This window comes from Pituophis catenifer, unplaced genomic scaffold, assembly GCF_029215685.1.
Source record: "Pituophis catenifer annectens isolate HBS135680 unplaced genomic scaffold, rPitCat1.0.hap2 SCAF_7, whole genome shotgun sequence".
In the NCBI taxonomy this organism is placed as follows: domain Eukaryota; kingdom Metazoa; phylum Chordata; class Lepidosauria; order Squamata; family Colubridae; genus Pituophis; species Pituophis catenifer.
In genome coordinates, this window is record NW_027256887.1 from 13,986,691 (window position 1) to 13,998,751 (window position 12,061).

Here is a 12,061-nt window from a genome sequence, read left to right on the forward strand (position 1 = left end):
GTTTTAGCTTTCCTGTTAAGATGATTTCCTGGGCTGGTCTACTTATTGGTGCTGGCATAGCTTATTTTATTTCTGGATGTTTGGGGAGAGTGGGAGATATTAAGGGTGGAAATGGAGCAGTGTAAACTCCCAGAGATCTTCCACTCCTAAGCCTGCTTGCCAAATCTTGCCTTTTTCAGTGATGCTAACAGCCTGGGAGGCAAAATTACACCCTTCATGCCCTCTTAACTTTATCCGTCACTACTCTACAAAATCTACAAGAGTGAGGGAATGGCTAGATCAGGCAGATTTAGAGACCTTTCCTTGTCACTTGTTCCAATTGTTGCTGCACCCCATTTCTCCAAAGCTTTGTGAGGGGCAGTAGGGGCACTTTGTTTATTAGACATCCTTCTCCAAGAAAGTGTGCATGAGACCACAGCAGCAATCAATAAGCATCTTGCATCCGGCTAAATTCCATCGATTCTCTTGACAAAAGCAGGTTGATAAACTATGGTTTCCACACCAGTCTTTCCCTAGCTGATGCTGTCCAGATGCACCCAGGCTACAACAAGTTGCAAAATTAAAAATTGTGAAAGTCTAGATCAGGGGTGTCAAACTCGTGTCGTCATGGCGGTGTCATATGATGTATTGAGACTTCCGCCCTGGGTGTGGGCATGGCCAGCTCGTGACGCATCTGGCCCGCAGGCCGCGAATTTGACAGCCCTGGTCTAGATACTTAAAGAAACAGTGTTTCTGTGGGATCCACCTTAAGCTCAACCATCTCTTTCACTCAAATTGTGTACTCCAAATAGAACAAAGCTGCTTTGTTCTTTGGTAGCAAAACTGATAGAAATGCATTCACACCTTTGAGTCATGGCAGACTTTTTTGTTTGAGGTATATCACTGCGAGAAAAGGCATGTTAGACAAAAGCCACTGAACATTAAGTCTTACTTGATTTTCTGTCTGATTGATTCCTATCAGGAAGACTAACTCCGAGCAGAACAGAGCAGCCACCAAGTTTTTGTGAATGCTGTGCAGATTGGACCGCAAAGTTCGGATCAAGATCAAAAGTATGAAGGTCAGCAACAAAGCTACCAGTGAGATGGAAACTGTCGTGTAAGTGATGATCCTGAGAGGAAGCACGTCATCATACTGCAAAATAAAATTATCAGTTTGTTTGTTACAGGCATGAACTGATAAAAAAAATAGTCTTCATTTGTCTTTATTCCCATTCTAAACGCTCAGTTATTATACTTTTAAAATCAGCATGAATAGTATATTCATTTGACTAAATAAACGCTGTTCTATCTCAAATCCACATTCTTTTAAGCGGTATGAAGGGCTGTCAGTTTCTCAGAGTGATTTAGTTTTTAAAAAAAAACACTTCAGGGAATATGTCAAACAGTGAATTAATTCACTGACAAGTTTTTGTAGTGAAAGAAGACCACAGTTAAATGGATTTCATTCCTTTTATTCAGTGTTTACATTTTCATTTCTAATTCACTGCTGCCTGAAGTATATCCACATTAATAAGAGGCTACTCTATGCCAGAAAGAAAAGCCTCAAGATGAAGTACAGTGAAGAGACTTCCAGAGATCTATGTTTCTCAAAGTGCATGTATAAATAAGAATAAAAAAAAAATAGATAGCAGGGAAGGTAAGACATTCTTTTTAAAGCACACAGACTGCTCATAGGTCAAGCTATTAAATTCCTGCAGGAACCCCCACTCTGAGACCTATTAAGCTGTGCCCACTCAAGAGACATCATGAAATCAGCATTTCTTTCCCTACATCCTTCCCTGGAAATCCACCCTCAATTTCCTTAAAAAGGAATGCCTGACTTTGGCAAGTCCACATCTTTGAAATGGGAATTGCAACAACTCACTTTGTCATCTTATATAGCAAGGGTAAATACATTAAGCAACACAACAATTTGCAAACCCAAAGCATAATACAAAGGATTAAACATGGGCAGTTCTGAATCCATACTTTGCTTTGCAAAACATACCGTATTTTTTAGAATATAAGACACACCTTTTCCCCCCCTAAAAGAGGGTGGAAATGTTGGTGCGTCTTATACACCGAATACAGCTATTTTTGGCCTCCTGAAGCTCCGCCCCGCTCGTTCCATTTTTGCAAAAAACAGGCCCATTTTTCGTCCAATTTTTGCAAAAACGGGGGTGTTTTTGCCCTCCCCCAGCCCTCAGGAGCACTCTGCAGGCCTCCCAAACCCTCTGCGTGCCCCGTTTTTCACAAAAACAGGGCGTGCAGAGCAGGGGTGAAATCTAAAATTTGTTACTACTGGTTCTATGGGCATGGCTTGTTGGGGGGGGGTGGTAATGTGACCTTAAGAGGTTGCAGAAAAAAAATGCTTTTAAAAGCCTCTGACGATCAGGCAACTCAGCTGGGATCACCAGAGGCTTTTAAAAGCATTTTTTTTCCCTACAACCTCTTCGGCTGAAGAGGTTGTAGAAAAAACGCTTTTAAAAGTAATAAAAAACAGCCTCTGATGATCATGCAGCTCAGCTGGGTATGTGGGGGGGGAGCGGAGGGATTTTTGCTACCAGTTCTCAGAACCACCCGCTGCCATCACTCCTGGATAGGGCGATCCAGTCCGAACCGGGAGCATTTCACCCCTGGCGCAGAGGGTTTGGGAGGCCTGCAGAGCGCTCCTGAGGGCCGGGGGAGGGCAAAAACCTTTTTTTTTCTTTCTTACCCCTTCAAAATCTTGGTGCATCTTATACACCGGTGCGTCTTACAGTCCGAAAAATACGGTAAGATTGAGATGCAAGCTACTGATGGCTTGGGGTTAGGCTAAGGGCATCTGTGTGAGGACCAAGCAAAAAATTCAAAATGGAAGGAGCACCCTTTTCATGTGTATGCCATGTCTATAAAAACGGTTAATCAGGTGGATGCCATCTTGAATTTTTTTTGCCCCTACCCCCACCCCATGGAAGCCCCTGAGCCAATCAGTGTCCTGCTTTCCTTGAGTCATTAACAGACGAAATATAAACTACTAAATAAACAAATAATCAGCAAACATTTTTTTTTTAAAATAGCTCTCTTGACACCTTATATCAAATTTAAAGCTGGCAAGAAATACAGGTAATCAGGAATTCATTAAAAATGACATTGTAGCAGGAATCCTGTATTATTCATGGTGGCCAATAATCGAAAATTTTATAGCACTTTTTCAGACTAGCTAAGGCTGCAGTTCAGAGCAACTTATGTCTTTTAATAATATTTATTAATCAAAGGAGGTGCTACCACCTTCCTGATTTTTTAAAAAAAAATGATAGTAACTTCTTTTTCTAAAAATGTTCATCGTATGGTGGTGAGAAAACAAAAGGAAATGAACCAAAAAATAAAATTTTCCCCTCTGTAAGCACTTTGTAGCCGAAACAGAGCACTGTGGGTTAAAGCAGACTCCTTTGATAAACTGGAAGGTAGCTTTTAAGTAAAAATAAAATACTAATTTAAAATGATCTCATTTGCTTTTTAACTCTCATCAAACACCGTTTCATTACCACAATAAACAAAATAATCACAAGGGAACTGCTTACTTCACGATTTGACATATCCATTAGGACTGCAAAACTGGTCATGTGGTTACATTGACAAATAATACGGTTCTGGCGCCGAGAAAACAGTTCACATCCTTTTGAAGACCAGCCTCCTGCTGTTTCTCTAGTTCTGGTCAATAAAAAGGAAAAAAAAAATCCAATTCCAATTATATTTGTTATCTCGTAACCCAAACTGTTTCAGTGATGGATTGGAACTCATTGCCGTCCCTCCTCTAAATAATTAACAGTGCAACTCACAAAATGCAGGAGTGGGCTGCTGAGGGTTCGCAAGGGTTCGGGAGAACCTCTAGCTAAGATTCTGGGCAGTTTGGAGAACCCCCAAATCCCACTCCTGGCTGGCCCTGCCTACCCCAGCCCTCCCAAGAGTCCCCACACGGCCTGTTTTGGATGCAGGTAAGTGCAGGGCACGTGTGGAAGCTTGAGGAGGGTGAAAAACGGGTCTACCGGAGGGCATCCAGAGCCTGGGGAGGCCGTTTTTGCTCTCCCGGAGGCTCAAAGAAAGCCCCTCGAGCCCCGGGAGGGCAAAAACGCCCCCCACTGTGCAGGAGGCCAACAAGGCCATGCCCACCATGGCCACGCCCACTCAGCAACCAGGCAGAGAACTCCTTGCTAAAATTTTTGAAGCCCACCCCTGACAAAACATAACAGATTTTTAAAAACCAGTGTTTTCATTATTAATCCCCATTTCTCAAGAACAGCACTCATGTTCAGGAACATCAGGCTCATTCATGCACTGTCTGGCAATTGAATTCAATGTTTGCAATGGCTGTTTTTTTCTTTCAACTTTGCTTCCTCATGACCAATGACAAAATTACACACAGGTAGGATGAGCACTGCAAGTAACCCATGATTATCACTTAGCTATCTCTTTGATCTTTAAGTAATAGTGCGTCTTCTCCTGGAAGACTCACTGGAAAGCTATAATAAAATCCATTATTCTAAATCTCTCAGATTATTTGGTATGTATCTATTTTTATATCCTAGCATTGGTTTCAAGATATGGGTGCAGTGTTTCCCACATTCTCCAAGATGTTATTTTGATGGCTCATATACTTCTTATAACTGCAAATTTTGCAAAAATAAATAAATAAATAATAATAATAATGTCATCATCCATTGAAAAAGAAGCACAGAAGCTACCTAGAACATTTGATAAACTGATCCTGTTCCTGAGTGAAATTCAAAATAATGTGTTTCCCTGAAGATAAGACCCACCCCAAAAAATAAGCCCTGGCCTAATATAAACCCTATCCCAAAAATATGCCCAGGGGGATGGGCGTGGCCAGCACAAGAGGCGGCGAGTGTGTGGGGGCCCTATCGTGTCTGGCCACGGCCTGCCAGCCCCCTGGTGGAGGGCAAATAAGTCCGAGCATGGAGGGGGGGGGGAGAGATAGGGGATCCGGATGTGCTGCATGGCTGCCTAGCTCACAGGAAACTCGCAGGAAGCTTGCGTGGCAGCATCAGCAGCAGGTAGAGGCACAGGGGAAGGGAGAGGCAGGCAATCCTGCAACTGCACGGCACGGCCACAAGCAATCTGAGAGATAGTGGGACAGAGTGGGCAGCATATTGGGATTGCCTGCCTCCCCTCCATGCCTCTGGTTCCACCATGCACTTTTCGCCCAGAGGGAGATGAAGTTTCATCTGCTTGCAAATGGGATGCTTTGAAATGGAGCTAATTGCTAATTGCTTCATTTCAAACTGTCCCATTTGCAAGCAGACAAAGCTTCGAGTCTCCATCATTTCTCCGTCCGGATGGGTGCTTATGGGGCGCTTGGGAACGGAGCAAATCGCGACCAGAATGAAAAGAACTCAGAGGTTCAGTGAAATTACTTTTATACCCACAATCATATCCCTTCTGTTTTTCATTACAAACAGTAAAAATGACTAATAGAGTGACAGAAGGCTACTGATAATTAACAGAATTGTCTTTGAGGCAATTTGACGCCGCTTCCAAAAGTACATCCAAAAGTAATTTATGTTCTGTTAAAGTTGAAATAGTTTTTTTTTTTAAAAAAATTGAACTTCTTTCCATTTAAACAGCTAACTTCTGTCTAGAAACTGTTCTCAAATAAATATGTTGTGTGAATTTGTTTAAAACAGCCATCTGTCTGTTTGGATACTGGAATACTTTATTAAAAACTTGTTACCTAGCTTTTATTCCTAATCAGCAATAAATAACAGCCAATGAAGCTGCTACTGTTGTTTATACTATGTAGTTTATATTAAAAAATCTGAATTGTTGTTGTTGTTAAGAAAATTTATGTATGTGTTTGCTGAGAGCTAACTTAGAGTTGATAGCACATAATCGATTGATCAATTATTATTATCCTTAAAATCTGAAATAGTATCTGAAATAATATAAAAACAGTATAGGTCAGTGATGGCGAACCTTTTCGGCACCGAGTGCCCAAACTGGTACACATGTGCATATGGGCATGCCGGAGTGTCGGAAACCCAAAAACCAGCTGGCCAATGCGCATGCCAGTTTTTTGGCCATTTTGGGGGGCATTTTCAGGCCATTTTTGGGGCTGTTTTCAGGCTGTTTTGGGGGTCATTTTTGGCCCCCAAAACAGTCTGAAAATGGCCTGGAAAATGGCACAGAAAACGGAATGAAAATGGCACGGAAAAATGGCTTTCTTTTTGGCCGTTTTTTCAGGCTGTTTTCCAGCGCTCCGGCGCCCATAAAGAGCAACTGGCGATGGCGCATGTGCCCACAGAGAGGGCTCTGCATGCCACCTCTGGCACGTGTGCCATAGGTTCGCCATCACGGGTATAGGTTCTCATGCTTGAGCAGAGGGCTGGACTAGAAGATCTCCAAGGTCCCTTCCAGCTCATTCATTCTATTCTATTTTAAAATGCCCACCCACAATAACTGCCCATGGAAAGAGTGCAGATTGGAAAACATACGCGATTGAATGGTTCCAGAAGACACACACGGGCTTTGTTCTCTCCATCGTTTCCAGCATAACATGCTCAATCATAATTGGGCTGTCCACTAGATTAGGCAAATAATTTCCATCTCTGTAAATGATTACGCTGATTACTGGGGTATTAATGGTGGGGCGGTTGGGTAACCTGGCAAAATAAAACAACATTATTATTACAGATGTACAACGGAATAGTTTATTGTTTTCACACGAGTATATTGCTTTAGGTTAGGAGTCTCCAATCTTGGCAACTTTAAGACTTGTGGACTTCGACTCCCAGAATTCCTTAGCCAGCAAAGCTGAAGTTGAAGTCCACAAGTCTTAATGTTGCCAAGATTGGAGACCCCGATTTAGATTTAGCCAGGACTCAGTACTGAATTCTCTTCTGTGTGAAGACATGTAAAGGGACAGTTTAAGCAAGCACATTCATTGCCCAATAGCTCTAGCAAATGAGTGATGGATTTTATGTATTAGCGAGTCATCAGATTTTTTAAAAGCCCTGACAGAACATGCATAATATCCTCAACATAATGAATCAGTTCACACATTTAACTGTGAGCCAAAAGAGCATGAGAAGGCAACTGAGTTCTGAATTGAATCCTTGAGGTTCTAATTCTAATATAAAAATTTTAAGCAAATAAATCCCATTTTTTTCCCAAACTTGTATCTATTTTATTGAGGATTAGTTTCTAGGATCCAGAACAACCAAGAGAAATGTCAGCAACTAATTTCTCAGTAAACCTAAGTTTAAATGTACAATACATGATTTGGTCATATCATGGCACAATCGCCCAACCCAGAATTATTATGCAAGCATGTTAAAAGTATAAATTTTACCTTAAACTCCTTCGATCAGGATCATAGTTCTTAGGCAGAAAACATCCCAAGGTTCGATATATAATTACCATGGCAACGGCATGCTGGCTGGAATTCTCTGGATGCCGACGCTGCCTTTTGGCATGTATATTTTTATTATTTACAATCTCATCCTCCATGTTCAATAAAAGTCCATAGTTTGAAGGTTTGGTTGTAGGACCCACTGAAGAAAAAAACACGATGCCAAATTATAGGCTATCATCCAAGATGTGGATTCATACTTAAAGCAGCAATGAGATTAAGATTAAATAGATTAAGAGAATTTGTAATTGAAAATCAAAATTTCATCTGTATTCTCCTCGATTTTCCCACTATCCCATAATGGTTTACAACAAAAAAAAAAAATACTCTAAACCAACTAACAGAAAAATGTAGATTCAACAGTATTGACAAAATAATATATTCAAAATTAATCATTATGAGACCAATAAAAAGAAGAAAAAAGAACCCTGCAAATTAAAAATTCTGATTTTTGGTACACCTCTTGAGTGAAATGAGAAAGAAGATACTACAGGATCTGCTCTGGTCAGTATGGTTTCAACTTTAGTTCTTTTTCTTTTTCATCATTCTTAAGTATGAAGTCAAATTTTGCAGATGGAAATGTTAGGAAATGCATTCTGTTATCAAGTATTAGCGTCGTGAACTTTGTCTCCTCTAAATCATACTTAATCTTTCTCAAGCAACAATTTAATAGTAGATCTGAACATTCTTATTATTCCATTCCGAAAATACTTAGATAAACCTTCTCAATCTCAGGATTTCTAAATGTGCTTCTATTGAAATTCTTAGAGAATTTCAAAAAGTTCAGAAAGTTATTCTGTCTTGGAAATAAAAGTTGCAATCCTAATAGATATGGAGAAGATAGTAGAAGATTGGGAAGAGCTACTCTAAAACAGCATCATACCTTTTCTGACAGATGTTTTGAGCAAAGTTTCAGGAAACAAAACAGATGATTCCAAATCTTTTGGGTAATCTTCTTTGATCGTATTAAAATGTGGTACTCTAGTTCCCGTAAAATTTGACTTTTCAAATATGTCAACAGCAATAACTAAAAAGAAATGATATAAGCAATGTAACAAGCGATATAAACAAAAAAAGTCATAGTACAATTTACTTCTTTCACATAACGCTTAAATAATCAAGTAACAGTTTAGTAAATTTAATGCTTTATTAGCTTTTTAAACCATAGAGATATTGGGGGAAAGTTTCATGATATTTATAGGATTTTTTTTCAGGAAGGAAGGAGTCCAAGCTGCAAATAAACGTGTGAAGACATTAACACACCTGCCCATTTTGGTGGTGCCATATTCCACAACAGAAACATAGTTAAGCACTTTTAAGAATGCATTGGATATTTGACAACTTTAACTGATTTCTCAGAAAATCAGCCCCATATTCTAGCATAGAAGTATGAATAAGTTGCTGTATCAGTTCAGACCACTTATTCATTTAATTCATATGTTTTCAGCAAGGTTCTCAGAGCTGGAGACTTTCCCACCCCTACTTGAATAGGTCAGGGATTGACCCCCAAAGCTTCTGCAGGCAATGGAGAGGTTCTACCATTGGGCTTCAGCGCATCTTGAAATACTATTAAGCATTTTTGTAGAGCAGTGATGTCAGTGAGAAATGTCTTTTGCAATAGGGATGTAGAAAAATAAATATACTTCAAGAACAGGTGTCTTCTTTTGGCCTGGGGGCTACACTTTGAAGTGATTATGATGGATGACTGCTTCTAAAAGTTCCAAGATGAATGTCACAGGTTTTTTGGGGGAGATAAGTGGTAATTTTAAGAATCCAAACTCATAAAGGCTCAACACTTTTAATTTTGCCTTTCTTCCATGAAAAATACCACAAATCATTCTGATAAAACCCAGAAACGTTTTTACTGAATCGTGGAGGTTGCAAATGGGAGGATTGTATGCCGTTTCTAAATCACAAGTTACACACCCACAGGAATCGGGGCCATTTTAATTTCACAATTCTAGCCAGAAATTTTCTTTCTGTCAACTAAAATAATGCAACAGTGCATTTGTTGATTACAAATTGCAACTGTCCTCTTGAAAATGCCGCTTCGTATTAAAATAGCGTACCGGTATCTGAAATGTACTGGTTAGAATTAAATGAGATTTAGGAAAACTACGGTTTAAATCCTATTTCAGCCATTTCATTTTCACTGAATGCAAACAGTCATTCTTCTACCTTCACATGGAAAATAGTAAAACCCTTGTCTTGAGGATACAAATTAGATTTATAACACAATATATTCTACAGATCAATTTAGTACAAGATCACATACTAATTGAAGCCACTAGATGAGAGGAATAAAAGTGTACTTAGAGAGAAGGAATCCCCCTCAATTCATTAAAACTAAGTTCCTAACTAAACATTCCTAACTACATTCTCAAAATAACTGGCAATTTTATGACATTAAATGGAGCCAATTATCTGTTGACTGTGGCATTCACCCAGCCCTCTTATTTGTCTTGGTGTACAAATACAGAAATTTAATGTCAAAACTAGCCCTAAATATTTTCTCCAGTTCCTTTTTTCTCGTCTCATTTAATCTCCCTGTCAAATTCTTCAGCAGTTGCTGAATTCCCTGTCAGTGAGGCAATTCTTTGCTTATTGAATTTAGAGAATGACGTGTCTATCTCCTATTATCTTCCTTTTCTATTTTTGTCTCTTTCATTTCCACACCATGGTCCACAGATGCTAGGGTGGAAATGGTGATGGCGTGGAAGAGTCCAACAGGTTAGGAATCCCGGAGAGCTGTTGAGTTTGACAAAAGGGCTGAGTGATTTTGAAACACCAACATTAATCCGTTTTTTCCTCCCCACTTGGATCACTGGGTACAAATAATCTTCATTAAGCTACCACACTTGGTTTAAGAAAGTTGACTGTTAAGCAAAGCAATCGCTAAGCAAAATTGTGAATGTGCTTATGATTTAACTTCAGTTTTCCTTTGCTTTACAGATCTGTGAAGACCATAAACAGGAGGATTGCTCATTTATATTTTTATTTGATTGCTTTTTTTCTTTTTATTTACTTTACTTACTTTTTACATTTTGTCATGACAAAGTGTCTGGATTCATATGGAGAAATTGAACGTACAGCTGTATCTGTCCTATAGCCAGCCCTCCTGTTCTTTTTTAAGTGTGCTATACACACGCACACACAATTTTATATATATATATATATGTATATGTATATGTATATGTATATGTATATGTATATGTATATGTATATATTATATATTATACACGCACTTACCGTATTTTTCGGAGTATAAGACGCACCTTTCCCCCCCTAAAAGGGGGTGAAAATTTAGGTGCATCTTATACACCGAATGTAGCCCCACCTACCCACTGGCCCCCACCCTTTGGCCTCTGCCTCCCAGCAGTTTACCTCCTTGCAGCAAGCAGCTGCAAGTTGCTTGGATCAGCCTCAGACTCTCAGCTATTTTGCTCTCAGCTGTTTTGTGCAGGCCTCTGCTGCTTGCTGCAAGGAAGTAAATTGCTGGAGCAGATTTTTTTCCCTTGTGCTAATCAAACTATGTTGAAAACGAAAATGAAAGTAAAGCAGGCTGTTTGCTGTTTGCCTCAACGAGGCAAATTGCTGGGAGGCAGAGGCAGATTTCTTTTTCTTGTTTTCCTGACCAAAAATGGTAGGTGTGTCGTATAGTGTGTTTTATACTCAGAAAAATACAGTATATACATACAGATTTATTTTTGGAATAGTCATTTTGCCTCATGAGAGAAAGTAAACGGAAATGCTTTTTTAAACTACTTCCTGATCTCAAAGCAGGATATGAACTACAGTCCTCGAGTTACAATTGTAATAGGGCCTAACCATGACAATAGTAATTTGTGACAGTTGTAAATCAGGTCACCCATGTGACTGACTCAATTCTATGAATGTTTTTTTGCAGTGGTTGTTAAGTGAACCAAGGGTGAGACCAGTTTTGCTGAAAACCAGAAGTAAATGCCAGTTTTCAGCAAAACCATTGTAAAATGTGGTCACGTGATTGCAGGGATGCTACAAATAATTCGACCACTATCTGTGCAGACATTTTTGAAATTTATATTTAATTTTTAATACTAATCTGTCAATTTCTGCTCTAATTCTAGTAACACTTGGTTGACGCAGCCTTCCATCCTTCCGAGGTCAATAAAATGAGGACCCAGATTGTTGGGGGAAATATGCTGACTCTGTAAATAGCTTAGAGAGGGCTGTAAAAGCACTGTGAAGCGGTATATAGGTCTAAGTGCTATTGCTATTGCTACACTTAGTGTTAATTTTGATAATTATAGCCCAGGTCCTTGGAAGGCTTCAGGCACTGAAAAGATGCTTTAAGACAGTGATTCTCAAACTTGGCAAATTTAAGACATGTGGACTTCAACTCCCACAATTCCTCAGCCAGCACTATTGTCATGTTTGAGAAAAACTGCTTTTCTCAAGACTAGGGTGGCGCATTGGTTAGAGTGCAGTACTGCAGGCTACTTCAGCTGACTGCTAGCTGCAGTTCAGCAGTTCAAATCTCACCAGGCTCAAGGTTGACTCATCTTTCCATCCTTCCGAGGTGGGTAAAATGAGGACCCAGATCGTTGGGGGCAATATGCTGACTCTGTAAACCGCTTAGAGAGGGCTGTAAAAGCACTATGAAGCGGTATATAAGTCTAAGTGCTATTGCTAAGT

The 12,061-nt window shown here is 39.7% G+C and overlaps 1 protein-coding gene across 1 annotated transcript in view; it reads right to left on the reverse strand.

Annotated features, from left to right (window-relative positions):
- The window catches only part of CELSR1 (cadherin EGF LAG seven-pass G-type receptor 1), a 182,383-nt gene that overhangs the window by 22,990 nt on the left and 147,332 nt on the right, over nt 1-12,061 (reverse strand). Inside the window, exons 20-24 of the mRNA XM_070947154.1 lie at nt 8,271-8,414; nt 7,328-7,529; nt 6,471-6,638; nt 3,543-3,672; nt 932-1,132 (exon numbers count right to left, since the gene is read on the reverse strand). Coding sequence (XP_070803255.1) covers nt 932-1,132; nt 3,543-3,672; nt 6,471-6,638; nt 7,328-7,529; nt 8,271-8,414 — 845 coding nt within the window. The remainder of the gene's footprint in view (nt 1-931; nt 1,133-3,542; nt 3,673-6,470; nt 6,639-7,327; nt 7,530-8,270; nt 8,415-12,061) is intronic.